The 23,687-nt window shown below is 44.4% G+C and overlaps 3 protein-coding genes across 17 annotated transcripts in view; 1 reads left to right on the top strand and 2 right to left on the bottom strand.

Moving 5' to 3' along the window:
- LOC129849391 (nuclear distribution protein nudE-like 1-A) overlaps window positions 1-3,318 on the bottom strand; it is a 38,519-nt gene extending 35,201 nt beyond the window's left edge. The window contains exon 1 of one of the 2 annotated variants that reach the window (XM_055916336.1): window positions 3,199-3,318. The gene's annotated coding sequence lies outside the window, so the exon portion shown is untranslated. The remainder of the gene's footprint in view (window positions 1-3,198) is intronic. The other variant, XM_055916281.1, reaches the window with a different exon arrangement.
- A 464-nt stretch (window positions 3,319-3,782) lies between these two features.
- Window positions 3,783-9,406, top strand: LOC129848925 (testis-expressed protein 47). 6 transcript variants are annotated; one of them, XM_055916233.1, is made up of 8 exons: window positions 4,579-4,907; window positions 5,424-5,496; window positions 6,796-6,899; window positions 7,106-7,170; window positions 7,951-8,161; window positions 8,345-8,501; window positions 8,718-8,776; window positions 9,095-9,406. In XM_055916233.1, exons 1-7 carry the CDS (start codon window positions 4,791-4,793, stop codon window positions 8,753-8,755), a joined length of 765 nt encoding a protein of 254 aa, XP_055772208.1. In that variant the 5' UTR covers window positions 4,579-4,790; the 3' UTR covers window positions 8,756-8,776; window positions 9,095-9,406. The 6 variants fall into 6 exon arrangements, 5 of the variants coding, with proteins under 5 accessions (XP_055772014.1, XP_055772208.1, XP_055772111.1 ...); XR_008758620.1 differs by having other exon boundaries at window positions 8,345-8,776; window positions 9,095-9,118; XM_055916136.1 differs by lacking the exon at window positions 8,718-8,776.
- A 77-nt stretch (window positions 9,407-9,483) lies between these two features.
- LOC129848213 (rho GTPase-activating protein 44-like) overlaps window positions 9,484-23,687 on the bottom strand; it is a 77,059-nt gene continuing 62,855 nt past the window's right edge. Inside the window, exons 17-23 of one of the 9 annotated variants that reach the window (XM_055915679.1) lie at window positions 19,303-19,323; window positions 18,575-18,763; window positions 17,213-17,740; window positions 15,948-16,066; window positions 15,306-15,683; window positions 14,957-15,008; window positions 13,740-13,829 (exon numbers count right to left, since the gene is read on the bottom strand). In XM_055915679.1, the coding sequence (XP_055771654.1) occupies window positions 15,001-15,008; window positions 15,306-15,683; window positions 15,948-16,066; window positions 17,213-17,740; window positions 18,575-18,763; window positions 19,303-19,323 (1,243 nt within the window). In that variant the 3' untranslated portion in view covers window positions 13,740-13,829; window positions 14,957-15,000. Of the gene's footprint in view, window positions 13,830-14,956; window positions 15,684-15,947; window positions 16,067-17,212; window positions 17,741-18,574; window positions 18,764-19,302; window positions 19,324-23,687 lie in introns of all 9 variants that reach the window. The other 8 variants (XM_055915655.1, XM_055915645.1, XR_008758503.1 and 5 more) reach the window with 8 other exon arrangements.

Raw genomic sequence — 23,687 nt, 5'->3', positions numbered from 1 at the left:
TTGATGGATTTCGCCATTGAGTTGTCTTGCTGAAATGTTCTTACTCTTTCAAATGACTACTCAAGTTGTTGGAAGTGTGCGCTTAGTATTTTTCTGCTTTTGTTCTGTGTAGCGCTGTATTTTTTGTGGTGTCATTACGCCATCTATTTACGTTATATAGGTATGCACGTCAGCTATGACATCGGTTTTGCACAGGCGTTAAACCAGACATCGGTCCTATGCTGATGTTGGCATTTTTAGCTTTAATCGTCCGATTCCGATATGCTCACCGATATATCGTGCATCCCGACAAAACATGGTACAAACATTACTGGGCACAGACAACAGCACAAAGGGCAAGAAGGTAGAGACAACAATACATCACCCGAAACAGCCACAACTGTCAATTTGTGGTCGAATTACTGCAAAGAAACCACTACTAAAGGACACCAATAAGTAGAAGAGACTTGCTTGGGCCAAGAAACACGAGCAATGGACATTAGGAAACAGAGGAAATCTTTGGTCTAATGAGTCCAAATTTGAGATTTTTGGTTCAAACGTTGTGTCTTTGTGAGATGCAGAGTATGTGAACGGATGATCTCTGCATGTGTAATTCCCACCGTGAAGCATGGAGGAGGTGTGATGCTTTGCTGGTGACACTGTCTGTGATTTATTTAGAATTCAAGGCACACTTAACATGTCTAGCACAGCATTCTGCAGCGACACGCCATCCCATCTAGTTTGCGCTTAGTGGGACTATCATTTGTTTTTCAACACAACATGGACCCAACACACTTCCAGGCTGTGTAAGGGCTATTTGGCCTAGAACAGGGGTGTCAAACTCATTCCACGGAGGGCCTAGTGTCTGCAGGTTTTTGGTTTTTCCTTTCAATAAAGCCCTAGACAACCAGGTGTGGGGAGTTCCTAACTAATTAGTGATGTTAATTCATCAATCAAGTATAAGGGAGGAGCGAAAACCCGCAGACACTCGGCCCCCCGTGGAATGAGTTTGACACCTGTGGTCTAGAAGGAGAGTGATGGAGCGCTGCATCAGATGACCTGGCCTCCACAATCACCCAACCTCAACCCAATTGAGATTGTTTGGGATGAGTTGGACCGCAGAGTGAAGGAAAAGGAGCCAACAAGTGCTCAGCATAAAAAAACTGGAAAAGCATTCAAGGTGAAGCTGGTTGAGAGAATGCCAAGAGTGTGCAAAGCTGTCATCAAGGCAAAGGGTGGCTACTTTGAAGAATCTAAAATGTATTTGGATTTGTTTAAGACTTTTTTGTTTACTACATGATTCCATGTGTTATTTTCTAGCTGGGCTATAAAAAGCTGGCTATAAAAATGAGTATGCAGTCAATGCAAGCTAGCTATGTGTCTGTTCAGAAGAGTTAGCTACAGACATGTAGGGTTGTTAATAACAGAGACTTACCAAATGATGCTGCCAAGATCCATATCAATAATCCATAGTAAAATCCTGTACCGTATCAAGCGGTTTTGCTAACGTCACTAGCTAACAAAATATTAATCAATGATAGTTGAGCTTACGGTGGTTCTTTGACTAGCTGGCTAACTACATTATAATTTATGCCATGTTACCTGGCTAGTCTCTAACAGGTTAGCCTTCCAAAAAGGCACTTCTTTTCATATTATTTTTAATTAAACCCATTTTTTAAATTAAAACATTCTCAATGAGGTTACTAACATGCATTGTCATCGTGCATAAATAGTCAGATGAGTCAATTTTCAAATGTTTAACTGAATTTTTTAGCAGGGTGGCAGGTAGCCTTGAGATTAGAGCATTGGGTCAGTAACCGAAAGGTTGCTGGTTTGAATACCGGAGCCAACAAGGTAAAAACAAATTAGCTGTCGCTGTGCCCTTGTGCAAGGCACTTCTAAATTTGGGCTACTTCTAAATTGCATTGCGGTTGCCATGGCATTTCTCTTTAAAATAAAATCTATACATTTCACTGTTACCTGCCGCTGCTACTGACTACTAGGCAGTGAGACAGGCTGTTGCTGAGTAAGAGAGTTAGTGAGTGAGTGATGAGGAGGACCGGAGGGGGGGGGGGGGGGGGGGGGGGGGGTTGTAAGAAGTGATGTAAGAACAACGAACAGCACCAGCTAGCTACATACTTCTCCCTCATGTCATGGAGAGAAACAGTAAAGGCGTCTTTTTGTAGGCACTAACTCCGCCATGGTTCATTGAACAAAGCCTATGGGGAAAGTCAATGGCATTTTTGTAGGGTTTTTGGATTAACGGCAAAAATAAGGTCTGTGGAAAACATAATGTTTTGTTCTATTTGATAATCTTCATCAGCTAACGCAACTTCTTGTGAATTTTGAAGCATTTATTTAATGAAAAAAAAGCACAAAGGCTTCATAATTCATAAAGGTCATGTTAACTGACTGCTATTATAGAACAAAACATATAAATTAGTTAATGAGTTAACCTCAGACCTTATTTTCAACTTATATTCCAAAACCCTATTATTTTCCATAGGGATAGCTAAATGAACCAGAGGTCACTCATATCTAGTTTTTAGGACTACATTTTTCCCCTCTTGTTGCTAGTTTTAAAGTCTTGGGGGCAGGTTGAGTTGCAATTGCCCTGGAAATTTTAACTAGACCTGGCAACCCTGCACGCATTACCTGACAAGATTGCCATTATACTGAAAGGAGAAATTCTCCTCATTGCAAAAATGATATCACAAAATGTGGTGCAGAATATTGGTAAATAATTGGCTATATGGTGAATAACGTTATATCAGTCAAATATGTTGTTGTAACGTAGCTATCAAACTTAACTACTATTATTGAGTATTTCTAGCCAAGTTTCAGTGAATATCATCCTTGCTTGAGGGTCTTCAGTTTTCAAGCCTGGCCCCTTGGCCCTCAAACTAAGAGATTATAAACTATCGTTATCTAAATATCTATCGCAAATAATGTAGCTCGGGGACCATTGCCATTTAACTTACTGTCATTAGTTACAAGATACGCCTAAATTAACTGTCAAAACCAAACCGTCAGCTGTCAAACATGGGTGGCCGCTCAGCTCGGGTACACCGGGCGTCGCTTGGCTAGCTAGCTAGCTAGCTAGCTAACTACCCCCATCAATTCGAAGGAATTGTATTTTCATGCATTTTACTCAAATAAAGACAATGATACATCGCGTCAACGTTATACACAATTTGATAAGTACATGTTGCGATGTACCTGAACATTTCCATTCGATGTCTCGCCCCCTTTCGATGGTTTTCAGTCCATCGTAGTCGTCCCGCCTGGTGGTTCTGTGCTTGGAGGAAACTGTTGATGCTGTGATTCACGCGCAGCCTACACAAGGGCAAGACACGCACGTGATGAGCAGAGCAAGCGCATCCAAATCGGTGGACCTTTGTTTTAGCGTCATCTGGTGGTTTAAAGCTGCAATATACGTTTTCAAATACACGTTTTAAAAATGATAATGCTTACAGTATTTGACTGAGAATGAACAAAGAAACATTTGCCAGGCTATCTCGAACTAGGATCATATTGTTGTTGAGTGATGAATAAATTGGTAGATTTTTGGGTGTGATCTAGTCATACTCTCCTATTCTTGAAAAACATTCTGGGGGGAAACATTTAGCTAACTTAATAACTGGACACGTCTGTTTATTATAGACTTTATTTTTACGGCTTTATTAAAGGCTTTACTCGAAGGTAAGTCACCTGTCTTGAATCCAGCTCACACACAGGTGCATAACCCGAGTCTTTTCCTGCTCCCCCCTCATTCCAGTCCCCACATTTGTTGCTTAGTAACACTTCCAAACATCCATTGTCAGTAATGGCTTCCAGGTCGCACGAAGTTGATAATGCGCCCTTTACCATCTGGAACTCCGCCTTTGAAGACAGAATGTCGCTGCTTGCAAAGCTGGAAGAGTCCCACAGGGCCGTTAGAAAGGTTTGTGCTGGCACTTTGTGCCGCAGTGCTAGAAAAATAAACTTCTCAGTGCATGAAATGGGTGATCTCCATGCGAACTCATAACACCACAGTTGTGATCCGTGGCCCTAGGCCTATAGATTGAGTGGTGTGAACATATGTTTATTATTAGATATCTCTGTGATATGATGTCTGGGTGCCTGCAATAACAATGCAAGTCATTTTTTAACAAGCAAACCTGGAATACTCCCTGTACCCTGTGTTGTGAAACTGCCACTGTGGTGTTTATGGTGTGGCCTGGTTATGTGGCCCTCTTTCACATTCAAATGAGGCCCTATTTCATATTCAAATGGGACCTTCTACTACAAAAGGAGAATGTTTCGTTGTCATAGAGACTTATCCTCTTCAACTGGCAATCCAGAGAGTAAATAAGGTACCCAAGCATAGGCGGGTAGTGTCGTGGAGTGTCTGTAGGGGCGGTGGGTAGGGTGACTGTGGTGTGTGTGCGTGTGTGTGTGTGTGTGTGTGTGTGTGTGTGTGTGTGTGTGTGTGTGTGTGTGTGTGTGTGTGTGTGTGTGTGTGTGTGTGTGTGTGTGTGTGTGTGTGTGTGTGTGTGTGTGTGGCCGAGGAGGACCTGCCTTCTCCCTCATTCTACTACGTACGAGCATCCCCTTACAAATAGGGCTGGGTCTGTTATCAGTGGATCTGTTGGCAGTCTTGTGTACTGCAGCGGAGCGAAGAAGGATTGGCTTTATTGCACTAGGGGGAACAGTAGGTATCCAGGATATACCATGCAAGTGGTAAACACAAAGGGAGGGCTATCTGCTGCTGCTGCCCCAGTCAGTACTTGACTGAGAGAGAGACAGACAGAGAGAGAAAGAGAGAAGAAATGGAGGCATCCAGCCAGCTACTAAGTCTTGACCAAAAGAAGGAGGAAGATGTTGGGACTAGCTTGTTTCACTGCCATATGAAGCAAAGACGGCTTTTTAATCCTCAAGAGGAGATGGTTTGTGTAGTTCATTGTCTGGGAGGGCTAAAGGAACAATATTCAAGAGTCAAGTTCAATGCTTTACTTATTTATCTAAGAGTCCACATTGTTTGCAAGGTACTGCAATGTAAACGATATGATTTGAACAGCTTGTACTGTATAAAGAGTGTCCTGGAAGGATAGGCAGGGCCGGCTCCAGCTATAAGCGACATAAGTGGTCGCTTATGTCTTTGATTGATTGTTTGTGTGATTGGTCAGTGGGTCGCTGGTTTGCTTTCATTATTATTTTATTTGTATTTTTTATGTATCGTTTATTTATTCAGTCGAGACAAAATAACATACACACACAACCGAAGAGCAACAAATGTGTTTACTTATCACTATCCCAACCAAACCCACCTCATCCAGAGTTAGGTAGGCTTGTAGCCTTAACTATTTAAGTAGGGCCAATAGGCCTACTGCTATTTGTCTATTCTTGATACCTGTTCTCTCACTCATCAGATAGCTTAATACCCTTCTTCTCTGTCTCTCCAGAAGTTCCTGTTACACCGGTTGATAGTCGTCGCCAGCCTCCCCCAGCAACTCGCAGACAGGAAAGACCTGGGAGGTCAGCCAAACATTACTGTAGAACACATTTAAGAGCTATTGTGCATTCCAGGGCGGATTACAAGGCATCACTATTTCACTGATAGAGGTCCTTCCTGTACACTGACTCAGGTTTCTCTTTCTCCTACGGAGCATGATTTTGTTTATAGCTGATAGGTCAAATCAAAATCAACGTTCAAAATGCTTTCCAGTCACTTTAACTCTACCTACATGTACATATTACCTCAATTACCTCGACTAACCGGTGCACATTGACTCTGTACCGGTACCCCCTGTATATAGCCTAGCTTGTTATTTTACTGCTGCTGTTTAATTATATTACTTTAATTTTCTATTTTTTACTTATCTATTTTTTATTTAGCACTTTTTTTTCTTAACTTCTTAAAGCATTGTTGGTTAAGGGCTTGTAAGTAAGCATTTCACTGTAAGGTCTACACCTGTTGTATTCGGCGCGTGTGACAAATAACATTTGATTTGATTTGATGATGTGTTTATGAACGTATGATGTTGGGACATACTTCCGCTACAAATACTCTTCACAGAAAAAGTTACTTTACTTGTCACGTTCCTGACCTATTTCTGTTAGTTTGTTATATGTGTTAGTTGGTCAGGACGTGAGGTTGGGTGGGCATTCTATGTTTTCTGTTTCTATGTTGGTTTATGGGTTGCCTGGTATGGCTCTTAATTAGAGGCAGGTGTTTGGCGTTCCTCTAATTAAGAGTCATATTTAGGTAGGTGTTTTCACAGTGTTCGTTGTGGGTGATTGTCTCCTGTGTTTGTGTATGTCGTTGCACCACACGGGACTGTTTTCGGGTTTGTTTGTTCAGTGTCATTTATGTGTAGGCTTTTTTCCCTGTTCGTGCGTTCTCGTGTGTTATGTGAGTCCGTCGTCCAGATCTGTCTACACCGTTTGTTGTTTTGTTAGTTTATTAGTCAAGTTCGTGTTTTCGTGTTTTTCTTTAAGAAATCATGTCTTCACAATCCGCTGCATATTGGTTCAATCCCTGCTCCTCCTCTTCAGATGAAGAGGAAGAGGAAAGCCGTTCCATTACTTTAGGATGCTCCTTAGTTGGGGTTATTTGAACAAGTCTTTTGTTATGGGCCACTTTCTGGCTGACACACCTAGGTCTGTGAGTGAAAAAGGAAGGACATTATGGGGTGATCCTTATACAATATATTGGATGCAATAAAGCTTATTCATGCAAACCAAGGCGTTTCCAGTAGTGAGATACCTCACTCTGTTATCAGTGAACCGGGGTTATGCAAGTAACCGTACATTCTTTCTCCTTTGGTTGTACAGTACACTACGAAGAACTGAACCAGCGCTTGCAGAGGTATTACCAAGGTGATGCTATCACAGGCCTGCTTTTGCTGTACCCAACCTGCATGCTTCATGTCATTGAGGTAAACAAGATTAACCAGTAACACCTATTAATGAAACTCATATAATATATACAAATCTGTCAAAATCCCCCGTCAATGCAGCGACAAGGCACTAGTCTCAGCCAATAACTTTAATAAGAGGTGAACCTTCATTGCCCATCTTTCTATTGATTAGCATAATGATATGGTATTTTCATTAATCACCATGCTCTTTGTTTCTCTGCTAGTCCTCCAGCGAGGTTCTTGTGTCTCTGCTGCAGGATCTGAGGGACATGCAGGAACGGCCACACTGGTAGAGTATCTTACTATGCAGATTTGAATCAATATATCATAGTTTTATCTCTTCTGCTACTAAGTTCCCGAGGGTTATGCACAGTGGTGTAAAGTACTTAAGTAAAAATACTTTAAAGTACTACTGAAGTAGTTTTTTGTGGTAACTGTACTTTACTTTACTATTTATATTTTTGACAACTTTTACTTTTACTCCACTACATCCCTAAAGAAAATAATGTACTTTCTACACCATACATTTTCCCTGACACCCAAAAGTACTCGTTACATTTTTAATTCTTACGAAAAAATTTAAATTCACGCACTTAATAAAGAGAAAATATCCTGGTCATCCCTACTGCATCTGATCTGGCGGACTCACTAAAAACAAATGCTTTGTTTGTAAATTATGTCTGAATGTTGGAGTGTGCCCCTGGCTATGCGTAAACTACAAAAACAAGAAAATCTTGCCATCTGGTTTGCTTAATATAATACATTTGAAATTATTTTTACTTTTATTTTTGATTAAGTATATTTTAGAAATTACATTTACTTTTGATGCTTAAGTATATTTAAAACCAAATACTTTTAGACTTTTACTCAAGTAGTATTTTACTGGGTGACTTTCACTTTTACTTGAGTCCTTTTCTATTACTTTTACTCAAGTATGACAATTGGGTACTTTTACACCACTGGTTAAGCATGTGCATTCCAGCCTCAATATAGCTGACTAAAACCCAGACATAAACATTGCTTGACATGCTGTCTTGATGTTGTCATGGTCCCTATCATTGTCATACAGTGTCCTGATCGAGGCGCCCAGGGTCCTGGTGATGTCACATGACCTTCCCAGCAGGTTGTTCCAGCAGTGGAGCTACAAGGTGCTGAATGTGCAGCCCAGGCTGGGTGGGATGCTGAGTAGAGACGGGCCGGAGGAGGACACAGACACACTGGTCAGCACGGCCCTGTCTATGCTGCTCAAGCTGGGGAATCACCTCCTCAAAGCCACCAAGGTGTTTTATCATTAGCATCGGTTAGACTACAGAGACTTATCATATCCTGGGCTCATTTAAAGGAAGATCCACCTGCTATTTTTGAATTCAATTTGTCCTACTCTAGATACCATAAGCGGAATCTCTAATTTCTGACAGACCATTATTTTTTGGCGCCTCTATCAACTCTATGTATTTCTACAGGGGTCAAAGATGCCCCCGGGCTCTGTTCTGGATGAAGTACCAGAGATGATAGTCCCCCAGGATATCCTGGTTCAGCTCCTGTCTAGAGGAGACCTTCTGAGCCCCCAGCAGTACCTGCAGGCCTACCACACCCCTCTCCACATCCTCATGGACTCTGGTGAGCAGGACTTTAATCACTCATCAACAGGGTTGGGGTTAACTCCATTACAGTTCAGTCAATTTGAGAAGTGAATTGAAGTTCCAGTACATTAATTAATTTAAGAAATTGTCTGTGAAAATCAATGGTTCTCAGATTGTTATATAGTTCACGCTAACTGATAACTTTGATACCTAAACATTGCCACATGCTGTATGTTCTGTGATTTGTTTTAAGGGCACGTGTTTGGAAGCAGTCAGCTAACTACAGTTTAGTGTTTGGCCAAAAGGTCAAAGGTATGGGTCTGTCAGCATGAAACCAATGCACGTGGTTTGAACCCAGAGAATAACATTGCATGCATCATCTCAAATTGGATCTGCATGACTTTGAATGGATTGTATCTCTCTGAATGAAGGATATTTTGATTCCGGCACAGTATATTCCTTTGTACGCAAGGGATCTTGATGTGTTGCTGTGCATTTGAATCTTATTCCTTGTCTTTGTCTCGTGTTCTTGTCCTTGTCAAAGGTCTCTGGCCTATGCTTTAATATTGGGATTTATTTTGTGGACAATGTCAGTTAGGATGATTCACATGTTTGATATTATTTCCACAGAGCGTACTTGGCCTCCACCTGAGCAACTTCGATGTGAATTCTGACTTCTGATGTGATACAACTAGGCATTTGAATGTGCTTCCTACTCAATCTGTTTTCAGGGTTCATGCCTGGTTATTTGTATGTGTTATTGAGAACTGCCATTCATCTGAACTGTGTGAAACATTCAACTATAAATAATTGTCCTTGCTCCAACAATGGATACTACATAACAAGATACATTGTTTGATATAGTGTTAAAATACACAGGGACTGCAGGGTAGGTTTGGTTGTATATTGCAAATATTTCATAAATATTTTATTGAATGTGAACTGGCATTGGATGTCTTTTCTGTGTATATACTGTCACACCCACGCCATACTCACAATAAGGTATGATTAAATACACATTTTAAAAAAATCATTTTTTAATAGTTTCAACATTCTGATGAGCATTGTTTTTGATCTTACAGGACATGTCCACAGTAGTTGTTCCACTCTGTGACTGGGAGGGAGTATGTTCCCTCTCTTTATTTCAGTGTCCCCAATGTCACTGCAGTTTGACATAGTACTGTAGGGCCTTTATATCTAAAAACAATGTCTCTGGAGCATCAACCTATTTTATTTTGGCCCCCTTGTGTTAATTTATTACTTGAACATAAACTATGCAAAAAGATTAATTAAAAGGTACTTGCTTACCAAACAATAGCTGCATGCACCACAGTGTCATAACTTACAAATGTTCATAGAGGCAAACCAGGTGTGTTTTATCCCACATTTATTCAGGCTTGGCTGATTGGCCAACAAAAGGTGTATCTTTGTTTTGCCTAATATGAAGCAGGAGGGTTTTTTCATCTGATGGATAATGGGATTGATTTATGCCCATATAAGGCTATCCTCAGAGAATAACTCAATGTTTACAGACAAAAAGAAATACACTGCCAGTCATCCATTCAGTTTCACTGTCATTCTGTCCTGACTCATTAGGCAAAAAAAGCTAAAAGTTAGATGCTATATTGTCTCCGAGTTGTATTAAGTTTGGCAATTATTAAGCCATGCTTCTAGATGTACAGTACTTCATATATTTATGTGACTCTGCTTAGTGAATAGTTGATTGACTGGATGGAAAGTTGGAGCTCAACAAAAATGCAAAACAGGAACTGTGGACTGATCAACTGATCATAGGGCGGAACTGAATAATTCTACCTGCATTGCAAGGCCCTTTTTCTTTTCACATGTAAAAATAAATATAACAAGCACGGGTAAATAGGACCAAAGATAAGACAAATTTCACAAGCATGATGAAAAAGCATGCTGCTGATTTTCACACATGGGACAATGTCTAGTCATAACCCCCAAGCCTATTCACATCACTACCAAACATCTGTCCACCCTGTTAAAACTACATCCACAACACAGATTTCCCCCTAAAAACAACCTGAGGCAAACAGTCCAAATAGTCACCAGTACATTCCACCTATTCATTTAAAAAAGGCCTTTTCTCTTACAGTAACTCAACAGACATGCTTAGAAAAACTGTGCTAGTGGAAATAGTCTGAGGAATCTCTCCTACCAACAACTGCCCTTGGTAGACAGGATTTCTGCTTTTAATAAAGTTGTGTGTTTAATAAATATGTACAAACCATCACTTCATAAAAAAAAGACAACCCCTTTTACAGAACAGCAACAGAACAGCACATTATCACCACAGACAGAAGTCCAGATTGACACAACTGAACATTCACTTCAACACATACAAATTGTAAGAACAGCCTTCAAAAATGTTAATGCAATTTTGTCAATTTTATAATTTTTTGAATCCTCAAAATCATATGCCATGGTTGGCATTTGTTGCAAGTAATGATACAAAAGACAAAAGCAATGAAACATCAATATAAACTGTAAAAAACATCAAATCATTTTAAAGAGAGTGGGACCCTCTTCATCTTTGAGGTTTCTCTGTTTCTCTGTTCACAAATACTGTAATTGCACTTTCTTTATTCATTTTGAAATTCAACATTTTTCTTCTGGAACTGTCTACTCAGCATTGCGTTGAACTATATTGCTTTCAGAGGAGGGATATTTGTCTTCTACACTGGGGAATATACTCTGTACTGTAAGGTTGGAATAACTAGGTTGACTCAACCGTTTTTTGCCCCGAGGGATGGTGGTCCCCTTTTTACTTACCTATTGACAATCACAAATACATCCCTTACAATAGCTCTACTGGTCAGGCTGTAGACTAGAGGGGACACACAGTGATGCAGCACTTTCCATTCAGACATACTATATTATTAAGCTCCAGGCTGATGACTTTGCACTAACAATCCTAGAAAATAGATTTAACCTTTAATCTTTGTCCGTGTTATATGGTACTATTTAAAGCTTGCGGCTGATAACCGTGCAAAGCTTACTGCATTTCGTTAAGTGTGAATCTGGCAATATTGTGGTCAGGACCAGAACAACACAGACATGTCAATATATAAATACTTTCAGTCAATATTTATATTTTTCTTATCTTAATATATATATTTGATCCTCTCCCCCTGTTTTATATACACACACATATACAGAGGCGTCAGTATTTACAATAGTGTTGTGATGGATAAAATATATAGCACTTGAACATAAGAGCATGAAAGAGCAGCGTTTGTTGTGGCTTCCAGGCAATAATCAGTGTTATGGATGGAACATTTCTAAGGAGAAAAAGTCATAGGTTTGTATAGGTCATGGGCGGGCGCCTCACCTTTGAACCCCAGCACCGGATAAACAGATTGGACCATTGGTCTTTTGTGTTGTGGATGTCAATCCAACTCCTCTGCACCGTAATCATCGGTATACAGTAAATACTTTCATCACAATAAGAAATACTTCACATTCCTCATCATGAAAGTATAGTTTTTTTTTATTGTGTGGTGGGGGACTGAAACAGAAACCTCTGTATACTTTCAATGAGAGCCTATTCTCATTCGCTGCATGATAGAATATAAACATATATTCTAGCACCAGAAGAAATGTACCTATATTCCGGATAACACCCATACACACAGGCACAGAACTGCACCCATATACACACTCACTCTCAGAAGAGTTTCCAATATTTGCTTTCAAACAGCTGAGCCGGCTCCCCAGTGACAGGCTCTTGCCAGAGAAGTCTCAGGGCGCTCATGAACAGAGTTACAGAGACCACAGAGAGGAGGTATACAGACAAAGGGTGTTAATTTGAGCCAGTTTGCTACAGCAGGAAAAAAATCCTGCAGCAACAGGAAATGTCAATTATTATGTGGATTATAACTAATGGACGTTTTTGTAGGGGTTGATACATTTTTCGTAAGAGAAAATCAAGTCTGAAATTTCAAAGTGGAAATGACAAACTTCAGAAGCCTTTTAATACCTCAAATACACTTCAAGTTAAAGAAATTCCTACATTGAAGGTAAGTTCTCCTGCAACAGGGTTATCAAATTAAGATCCTACATCTGTAGTCCCACCCTGCAAAGTCCACTCATACTCACTATTCAGCAATCCATTTATAAGTATTCTGTTTATTCTGTTTCTATGCTCTATTCCCTCTACTACAACATAGACATGCAGATTTCTCCCACTGAGCTCCAAGCCTCTCCTATGATAATGTACAGTCAAGTACATGCTAGACTATATAATATCTGTATACCGTATTTATAGTTCTATATACAGTAGAATATCTGTATATCTATGGTTGAATTCTTATATTATATGACTCATATAATAACTCCTGTATCTCTGTTAATATCATATACTCTGAAATGTACAGTATAAACCGTCATTTTAAATAGTCAATAATATATTATCCTGATTTAACTTCCCCTCTAACAGCCAAATGTAATCTTAAACCCCCCTTTGAAGAATGTGATTGTGAATTCAAGCTCAAACTGGTCGTGCAGTACCATTATATTCACAGACTATGGCAGAACTCGCCACTCAATGATGCAGCACGTTTCCAAACACATCACACAAATCACAAACACACGTACACGTTCAGCCAGGACGGAACAAGGGGTTGCCAGAATGCCAGTGAACTCAAGAGTACAAGAATGGGTTTAGGCGTCAAAAGGAATGATATAGCCTTGGTGGCAGAAATCAGAGATATCCTGTCCCCTTCCTTTCCTACTGCACTCACAAGAGGAGAACCCATTCCACCAAGCAACTTGTTTTCATGTCTTGTAAGTTAAAGGCAATATTGCAAATGACTCAAATAAGGCAAAAATAAGACAAATGAAAAAAATTGTTTCAAATAAATCCTTAAAAATGAATGCACCCCCAGATAGAATCAATGGAATCTAGTCAACATAAAAACCTAGCGTTCGGTCCCTTTCTCTGAATCAAAAGTTTCTACCTCCATTGTCTCAGCCAGAAACCCTCTGGATGTGGATATAGGTATTTTCTGTATTCATGTCTATTACATTTTTTTGTAGAAGGACTTTGATTTACAGGGCTGAGCCTGGTACTTGGTCTCTATGGGTGGAGGTGAGGTCTGGAGTGAGTCCCCATTGGGTCAAAGGTCAGAGAATGGGTCCTGGAGACAGGTTGGAATAGTTAGGGCTGGGCGTGGAAACTTGTGATGTCATAGTACCGTGCTCTCAGACTCTTCCTCTGACTCTGCCTTAGGGGTTGGCCGGACCACCGCCACTGAGTTCCTGTAGGTGGCCATCTTGGGCTCATCAAAGATGCCATCCAGTTCTACGTTAATGATGGGGATATCCAGGTTGCAGAAAGAGTCTGGGCAGTCAAAGATCGACACGAGACGAGAAGAGACAAGAGAGAAGAAAATAAGAGAGAGACATAGAAAATAACTGTTAGTGGTTGCTTAGAAAAGGCCATTCTAGACATGATTAAGGCAATGCTGAATGATGTGTTGTACACAGCAGGGAGGTCAGCATAAGCCCAAGCTATTGTTTTACACACACATCCTCAAAAACGATCCGTGTATCTAGAGAATTACTGACAGATAAGAGGCAGGTCAGTTAGTAATGTAACGCCAACTTTTCTAGCAGACATAGTGGTTCGGGTAGGTTTGTAATGCCTCAAAATGCATGCGGAGAGACAATTCCCCAACAGTATCCAGTGCAGTCACCACAAACATTTATCCTTGTCATTACTTTGTCTTTGAACTCACAGTCATGTGAGAATGATGACATCCATTGTGTAACACTGAAATGGATAACAACCAGTGACTGGGAAACAGAAAGTGGAATAATTCTAGAACAGCAGTGGGTGTGGCAGTGGGTGAGGGGGGGGGGGGGGGGGGGGGTACTGTGCAGTGTGTAAGCAAAGGGGCAGCTGGCACCGCACAGGAGAGGTGGGATGTGCCATGGTTTCGGGGAGAAAACAGTAAAGAAAGCTTCTTGTGATAGCAAAATTACGCCAATCTTCTGTGTGAAGTGGAGTCAGTGGACGGTCTTTCAGACACATCCACAAGCCATGCATCGCGCCAGTCTCAGCCACCATGCAAAGGCCAACAAAATGGGTTAGTGGTGGACTGAACACAGCAGAGATATATAGCTATATACATATGAGAAGTCATGTATACAGGTATATATACACAGCAGGGGAGGCTGGTGGGAGGAGCTATAGGAGGACAGGCTCATTGTAATTGCTGGAATGGAATCAATGGAATGGTACCAAACACATCAAACACATGGAAACAACATGTTGGACTCCGTTCCATTGATTCCATTCCAGCCATTACAATGAGCCTATCCACCTACAGCTCCTCCCATCAGCCTCCTCTGATATACAGAAAGCTGGAGCCATGCAGCTCCACAGTGAGCCAGAATGGCGGACGGTTGGTTGTTTGGAGGGATGGGAGGGTGAGGCTTTAGTACAGTACTGGAACTCCTGCTTACCCTAAAAGGCCCTCTCACATTTAGACCATATTGAACCACTCGCCTCATACCGCTGTAGGCACACAATAATAGGAGTCGAAAAAAAATATTGAAAAAATGGAAGAACAAGATAAGAGATTAAAATATTTTTACCTTCTTACCTTTTTTTTGTGTGAGTTCCCCACAGTTTAACACAGATGAAAGGATTAAAAGTATTATCAGTTTAACAAACTACACAAAATAATTCCATTTGCAGAAACCATATTAATACTCTGGCAGGCACACTGGAGAGTGAGATATTCCACCTATACCAGAGAAGAGAGTGTATGGGCGGGCTCCTAGGGTGTTGAAACTCCATTGAAGCGTTTACCTGTGGACATGCTCTCTCCAGGAGACAATCCATCCAGAAGGCCGCCACCGTGCTCAAGAGGTTGGGGGCTGGAGCCAGGGGTGCTGGGGGGCTGCGGCGGGGGTAGGCTGGGCCTCTGCCGAGGAGGCTTGGGAGTGGGCCTAGCCTTGGTGAGGGTGCCGGCTAGCGAGGGAGGGGAGGAGAGAGAGGGGGTGGCGGTCTGGGCCTGTCCCGGGGAGCCGATGGTGGCGTAGCCCTGGGGGTAGCTGAAGCCGTACAGGGAGGGGGTACTAGGAGGGGTGGGGGACAGGCTGACTGGAGACGGCTGACCTGTAGACTGGTCCGACATTCCCCCAGACTGAGAGTAGGGTTTAGGTGGGATGGGGGCCAGCTTCTTAGCTGTGGAGAGAGCAGCAACACAGATTTTAATTGAGAGGTGACAAGCCAAGACAAAACGATCTGTCTGCTTGTGCACAGCATGGTCTCTCTCTCTCTCTCACACACACACACACACACACACACACACACACACACACACACACACACACACACACACACACACACACACACACACACACACACACACACACACACACACACACACACACACACACACACACACACACACACACACACACACACACACACTACTTCCATCAGTACCTCTTCTCAGGGTGTGAGGGCTATGTTCAGAAGAGTGCTGTGACAGCCCACCAGAGGGTGCCGTTCCCTGGAAGCCCTTCTGTCCAATCACTGGAGACAGCTCATTGTTCTTCAGAGTACTGGGGAAGACAAAGGGATATGAACAACAATATGTAATCTTCATAACATCTTCTTCAGGTTGTGTGTGTGTGTGTGTGTGTGTGTGTGTGTGTGTGTGTGTGTGTGTGTGTGTGTGTGTGTGTGTGTGTGTGTGTGTGTGTGTGTGTGTGTGTGTGTGTGTGTGTGTGTGTGTGTGTGTGTGTGTTCACTACCTGTCAGTTTGAGGGTAGATGGCCTCAATCTTCCACATGTAGCTAACAATTGCCAATCAGGTTCAACATATTGACCTTATTTCTGCACATGTCATGACATCTATAGAAATGATAATCCCTGTCGTTCAATGTCAGATAATCTGAGTGACAACTGACAACTTTCACTACTGCAAGTATACTACTAGCTATATGGCAGTGTAGCTAAAGCCCCCACCAAAAATCCAAGCCCAAGCCAGTAGGCTTAATGGATTTTTTTCTTGCCTTTTATGGCACGATGCACACAGAATGCCAATGGGTAGAGAGCTTGAAGGTCAAAACCTAACCAGTTTATAATAGGATGTGAGTGACAGCTCTCCCAGCTCCAAATCCCCCCGCCCACTGACAACAGATGAGGATGGGTGACCGGGACTGGAGAGATTTGAAGTTAGGGTGGAGCTATGCAAATGAGGCATCCCTAACAGCTGTTGATGTAAAAGACCCCATTCTGATGAAAGCCAATGATCGGATAGGAATCATGCCAGCCCATCCATATTTTTCACTTAGTCACTATTCAGAAACATAACTAGTCAACTAACATCCAAGGCCAACTGGGCCCCTTTAAAATGACAAATTAACGTCCACTATGTTCTGCTATCTCTGAGAGTTTTTAATATTCTTTGTTGCTTGGCAACATCCTCCAGAATTTCCTGGCAACATGAAAAGTTATGGATTGCATAAAATAAGGAGAGTTTGGTACTAGAATGATCCAATAGAAAATAAATATAAATATCCCTTTGAAACATGAAATTGAGCACAAAAGCGAGAAAATGAACAAAATGTATAAAACAGGATGTTGGCACTTTGGAGGGAGCTCCCTCTCTCTCCCTCTCCCCTTTGTTTCCTAATTTCCCTCTCTCATTTTGCCATTATGAGCCATCTCTGGGAGTGGGCAGGGCGATGTGACGTAGTATTTACCTAGTCAGCTTGGCTCCTCTCTCTCGGCTACAGGCACAGGCGGCCCACGGAGGAGGTGCGGACAGAGGGAGGTTAGGGGGGTGGGGACCGAGGGACGAGTCGTGTCGGGTTAGCACGAGGGGGGTTTTGATGTAGAGAGGGGAGACGTTAGTTTCTAACAGTGAGGGCGCATGCGGAGCTTCGGCCAGGGAGCTCTGTTTGGGGAGGTGCAGGGAGCTTTGTTTGGGGAGGTGCAGGGAGCAGGGCTTGGGGTTAGAGTTGATATCAAGCTGCTGGGGGGAGGGAGAGGGACACGAAGAGGGGGGCAGTGGGGGAGGGCTGTAGCAAGACCAGCGGGGGGGAGGTGGGGGCGACGGCCCAGGGGAAACGGACTCTGGACCGGGGGCGACAGGGCGCGCACACTGCGGTGCTCGGGGGTAGAAATGGTGAAGAGGCGGGTAGCAAGAGGAGGAAGAGGGGTAAGGGGGAGGGGGCCTCTCCTCTTCCGGGGAAGGGTAGGCATAACAGGAGTCCGATGCGTCATCTGAGCTGCAATGATACAAATTTTTATGATTTCACAGGGAATTGAATTGTTCTAAGTCAGGGAGAGGCCAATATTGTCACGTTTTTGTAGTGGAATGAAAAGTGTTGTATGAAAAAAAATATGTGAACAAGTCGAGTGGGCCATTCTGTCATATTTGTGAGCACTCAATAACCACCGCAGTTCATGTAGGGTGAAGGAGAACAAGTGCTGGTTTTTGTATCTGGGAAGGGATTAGTCAACCAAAGTTGAACAGAGTCGCATTAAGAGGGGGAGGGGAGAGGTCTAAGGAGAACGCAAATAAAAAATGTAAAATAAAAGAGCAAATGAAAAACCTTCATTCAGGCCAGCATTCAAGTTTTGAAACTAGTAAACTGTTTGACAAATACAAGAAAAACTCTATTTGCAATCTTACATGAGCAGTGTTAATGAAACCTGTTCTGATGGATGGAAATGAAAAACATGTACATGCTGCATTGGCAAGCTACTTTTGAGATGAGGTACACATTTTCACAATTTTATGGGTAATGGATAAAAAAATGACTCTCTGGTACAACCTGGATATGAAACAAAACCAAGCACAAAAAGAACTTCAAGGGTTCTAGAAACTCTGAAGATCAGACTAAAGGACAACAACAACAACCAAAACAACACACGAGGTCACGAGGTCAAATCAAGTTTGAGAACACATGCAACAGGTGTGAGGGGCTTCGGTTCACAGAAAGATGAAGATGATACGTGGGAAAGAGAATTAGAAGACGTCAACAGACTGAAAGAATACAACAACGCCGTGTCGGGGTCAGTTTCAGGACGCGAGGAGTGTGGGAAATGGACAGCCTTACCTGGCACGGTCACTGCTAGCGGGAGGAGGGGTTGGGGAGGGGGACGCAGAGACCTCCCCCTGCTCAGGTATGAGAGCGTCTGAGGGCGGGAGGGGGGGCTGTACACCTAGGGGCGTGGAGGAGCTTTTACGCGCTGACGACGAGCCCCTGCGCGACACCCAAGAAGTGTCCATCACCCTGACCCCCATGCTGCAGTGGGACAGAGACGCACAGCCAATCAAAGACAGTGGTCAGGGGTCAGAGGTCAGCTCAGGGAGCCTTATCCTGGAGTCCTCACGATTGTCAGTACAGTCTTTACTGTACTATATGAAGTAGAAACACTAGGGAAAGGAAACCTTTGTAATAATGTGTCACAGTGAGGGTGTATGTATGGTTGGTCTCTGTGTGACAAACAACTATTTGAACCTGTTATTGTCGGTTGTACTTGTCAAGCAATCAGAGGAATCATCTGACACCAGACATCGCACAAAAATGCATTTGAAGTAAACAAACCACACACAGTGTGAGAACATTGTTCACACGGGAACTTATTTGGCAGCACTGTCTGTCAGCAGCACTCTGTAAGGAGCATTGCACTATACGATTAGAAGTGTGTCAGGACGAGAGAATAATTGCGACTGGAATACTGACAGACAAATGATGACAGAGAGAGGCATTCTCTCCACAGGCAGTTCAGACAAGAGTGAACAGAGAGGAGATACAGGCAGGAGGAAGAGTAAGTACAGTACCTTTGAATTTTCCTAACGCTGCTTGGTAGGACAAAAACATCACAATAAAGGGTAAGGATCATGAGAAACTCCATTAACTGATTCACAGCAACACTAAAGCAAAGCAACTGCGGGGGCAGTCGGTCAGGGGTTGGATCCAAGATGGAGAAGCAGCAGGTCAAGCCTTCAGGTTTGGATTGCAGAGTGTTGTGGGGGATGGAAGTCATGCTGAGAGTAATGAGTAGAGGGATTTGAGGGGTGAAGATGGTCCTTCCCAAAAGAGCTCCAAGCATGTCCTACCGGTGAGCCAATTATCACTTAGTTTAGAGCTAATTAGGGCAACATTTCCCCATGGACGTAAAAATACCCCAAAATAACACCAAAATATAGGAAGTAACTTGCAGCAGTGGTTAATGTACTCGTTTACTATAAAAAGAGCAAGTACAACTATGGATAGCTAAAGGATACGTAGTATTCAGATATTTCTTCAATCAATGACAATCGCACACACAAAGACACGGTCAAGGACATGGCATGACACATCACCCATAGTGCTTTGGAGAAAGGCCCCGAATGAATGAAGACCATAACAGAGGTATCAACCTGCCTTCATGGACTTGAATATGGACACAAAAGAAAAGGAATCAAAGCTGGGAATGCTACTTCCTCATTGGTGTCAGCTTGTACTAAGGAGCAGAATGCTCCTTGACCTGATCCTGCTCTATCTGAAGGGGTGGGTGTTTCTAATGAGAGCAGAGCTCTATTGATTGGTCCCTATGCAGTCCTGGACATGTTTAATTAGCTGGGATTATTGTGTGGTCCCAGAGCTGAGGGGCTCAGACGGTCTGCTCTGCTGACAGGGACCGATAAGACAGAGAGGTCATTTGAAAAGAGAGAGTGAGAACATGATTGACTTGAAACTAATCCTCCACAGAGCACAAGAACTGCTTACAGCACCACTCATCACCAAGGACCAACCTCTTTCTCTGAGCTCCCTGCTCTCTGACTGCCTATCTCTTACAGTGCACATCTCTCTCTCTCTATCTCACTAGTTATCTCTCTCTCTCTCACCTGAGATGAAGAAGAATTCTGTGATATTCTCTCCGCCATTCTCATACCCAGACAAAACTTTTTACTTAGCTCACTTAAAAAGACTATACAGCCTTGTATGATCTTATGAAGAAAAACTATTCACATAGAAAGATGACATTATGCCATTTCTATGGCACAGATCTGGGTTCAAATACATGCTTATTTAAGTATGTGTATTTGAAATACTTATTTTCTGTGTATTTGAGTATTTTCAAATAATTTGGCAGAATCAACTACTTCTGTTTGAAGTATTTAAGAGTATTTGTCATGGATCCCTCCGGAACTTTCATTACGCACACCTGGCCCCTATTCCCAGTGATTAGTAATTGTATAAGGGTGTCCTTGGTTTACCAGTGTCCTGTTGATTATTTTTACAATGTCCGTTGGTGCGTGTGAGTACCTGTGCTGTGTGATTTGGGCTTTCGTGTCCTTGTGGATTGCGCAGATGATTACGGGTCTCGTCCCGTGCGTTAATCATTGTGTGCATGTGTATTTATTTCCTGTGTTTTTGTCACGTGTTTGTTTGGTCTTCGTCCCCGTGCCTTTACACGGCACGCCTGTCACGCCCTGGCCTTAGTATTATTTGTTTTATTTATTATTTTAGTTAGGTCAGGGTGTGACATGGGGTATGTGTGTATTTTGGGGTATTATATGGTAGAGGGGGTGTTTGTTGTAGTTTATGGTTTTGTGTTGAGTGTATGTGTCTAGCTGTGTCTATGTTGGGTGTAGTTCTAGGAAAGTCTATGGTGGCCGGAATGGGTTCTCAATTAGAGACAGCTGATTTCGGTTGTCTCTAATTGGGAGCCATATTTAAGGCTGCCATAGGCTTTAGCTGTTTGTGGGTCATTGTTTGTGTATATGTCGACGTAAGTGAGTTTGTGTGTGCACTTACGTTTGAAGTTTTTTCACGATCGTTTGTTGTTTTCGTTAGTGTTGTATAAGTGTGTCGTGTTCATCTTCGTCGTTGTTATTAAAAGAAGATGTATTCAAATCATGTTGCGCCTTGGTCCTCTCGTTCATGTCAACGCGATCGTGACAGAATGACCCACCAATACCGGATCAAGCAACATGACCAGCGGCAACAGGAGCAGCACAAAGAGGAATGGAAATGGGAGCGTAATCTGGACTACACTACGTGGGAGGAGATCGACAGGTGGGCGATCGACCCAGGGCGAGTGCCGGAGCCAGCCTGGGATTCTCTGGCGCAGTGTGAGGAGGGATACCGGCGAATGGAGGCAGCACGACGACGCGGTAGGAAGCCTGTGAGTCAGCCCAAAAAATTTCCTGGGGGGAGGCTAAGAGGTAGTGGGCCGAGGGCAGGTAGGAGACCTGCGCCCACTTCCCAGGCTAACCGTGGAGAGCTGGAGTACGGGCGGACACCGTGTTACGCAGTAGAGCGCACGGTGTCTCCTGTACGTGTTCATAGCCCAGTGCGGGTTATTCCACCTTCCCGCACTGGTAGGGCTAGATTGGGCATTGAGCCAGGTGCCATGATACCGGCTCAACGCGTCTGGTCTCCAGTGCGTCTCCTCGGGCCGGTATACATGGCACCAGCCTTACGCATGGTGTCCCCGGTTCGCCTACATAGCCCGGTGCGGGTTATTCCACCTTTCCGCACTGGTCGGGCGACGGGGAGCATTCAACCAGGTAAGGTTGGGCAGGCTCGGTGTTCAAGGGAACCAGTACGCCTGCACGGTCCGGTATTTCCGGCGCCACCTTCCCGCCCCAGTTCAGTTCCACCAGTGCCTACACCACGTAACAGGCTTCCAGTGTGTCTCCAGAGCCCTGTTCCTCCTCCACGCACTCGTCCTATGGTGCGTGTCTCCAGCACGGTACCACCAATTCTGGCACCACGCACTAAGCCTCCTGTGCGTCTCCAGAGTCCTGTGCATCCTGTTGCTGCTCCCCGCACTAGCCCTGAGATGCGTGTCCCCAGTCCGGTACCACCAGTTCCGGCCCCACGCACTAGGCCTAATGTGCGTCCCCAGGGTCCAGTATGCCTTGTTCCTTCTCCCCGCACTAGCCTGAAAGTGCGTTCCTTTAGCCCGGTGCCTCCAGTTCCGGCACCACGCACCAGGCCTACAGTGCGCCTCATCCGGCCAGAGCCATCCGTCTCCCCAGCGCCGTCTGAGCCATCCGTCTCCCCAGCGCCGTCTGAGCCATCCGTCTCCCCAGCGCCGTCTGAGCCATCCGTCTCCCCAGCGCCGTCTGAGCCATCCGTCTCCCCAGCGCCGTCTGAGCCATCCGTCTGCCCAGCGCCGTCTGAGCCATCCGTCTGCCCAGCGCCGTCTGAGCCATCCGTCTGCCCAGCGCCGTCTGAGCCATCCGTCTGCCCAGCGCCGTCTGAGCCATCCGTCTCCCCAGCGCCGTCTGAGCCATCCGTCTCCCCAGCGCCGTCTGAGCCATCCGTCTCCCCAGCGCCGTCTGAGCCATCCGTCTCCCCAGCGCCGTCTGAGCCATCCGTCTCCCCAGCGCCGTCTGAGCCATCCGTCTGCCCAGCGCCGTCTGAGCCATCCGTCTGTCCAGAGCCATTAGAGCCGCCCGTCTGTCCCGAGCCGTCAGAGCCATTAGTCAGTCAGGAGCCGCTAGAGCCATTCGTCAGTCAGGAGCCGCTAGAGCCGCCAACCAGACAGGAGCCGCTAGAGCCGCCAACCAGACAGGATCCGCCAGAGCCGCCAACCAGACAGGATCTGCCAGAGCCGCCAACCAGACAGGATCTGCCAGAGCCGCCAACCAGACAGGATCTGCCAGAGCCGCCAACCAGACAGGATCTGCCAGAGCCGCCAACCAGACAGGATCTGCCAGAGCCGCCAACCAGACAGGATCTGCCAGAGCCGCCAACCAGACAGGATCTGCCAGAGCCGCCAACCAGACAGGATCTGCCAGAGCCGTCAGCCAGCCATGAGCGTCCAAATCTGTCAGCCAGCCATGAGCGTCCAAATCTGTCAGCCAGCCATGAGCGTCCAAATCTGTCAGCCAGCCATGAGCGTCCGGATCCGTCTGCCAGCCATGAGCGTCCGGATCCGTCAGCCAACCATGAGCCGTCCAACCAATATCCGCCGGAGCCGTCATCCAGCCAGGATCTGCCCATTATCCTGGTGTTGCCCCTTATCCTGGTGCTGCCCCTTATGCTGGTGCTGCCCCTTATCCCGGTGCTGCCCCTTATCCCGGTGCTGCCCCTTATCCCGGTGCTGCCCCTTATGACTATGGTGGGGTGGGGACCACGACCAGTGCCGGAGCCGCCGCCGTGGAAGGAAGCCCACCCAGACCCTCCCCTAGACTATGTGCTGGTGCGTCCGGAGTTCGCACCTTAA

This window comes from Salvelinus fontinalis, chromosome 1, assembly GCF_029448725.1.
Source record: "Salvelinus fontinalis isolate EN_2023a chromosome 1, ASM2944872v1, whole genome shotgun sequence".
In the NCBI taxonomy this organism is placed as follows: Eukaryota; Metazoa; Chordata; class Actinopteri; order Salmoniformes; family Salmonidae; genus Salvelinus; species Salvelinus fontinalis.
This window is presented reverse-complemented; position numbering and strand designations above follow the sequence as displayed.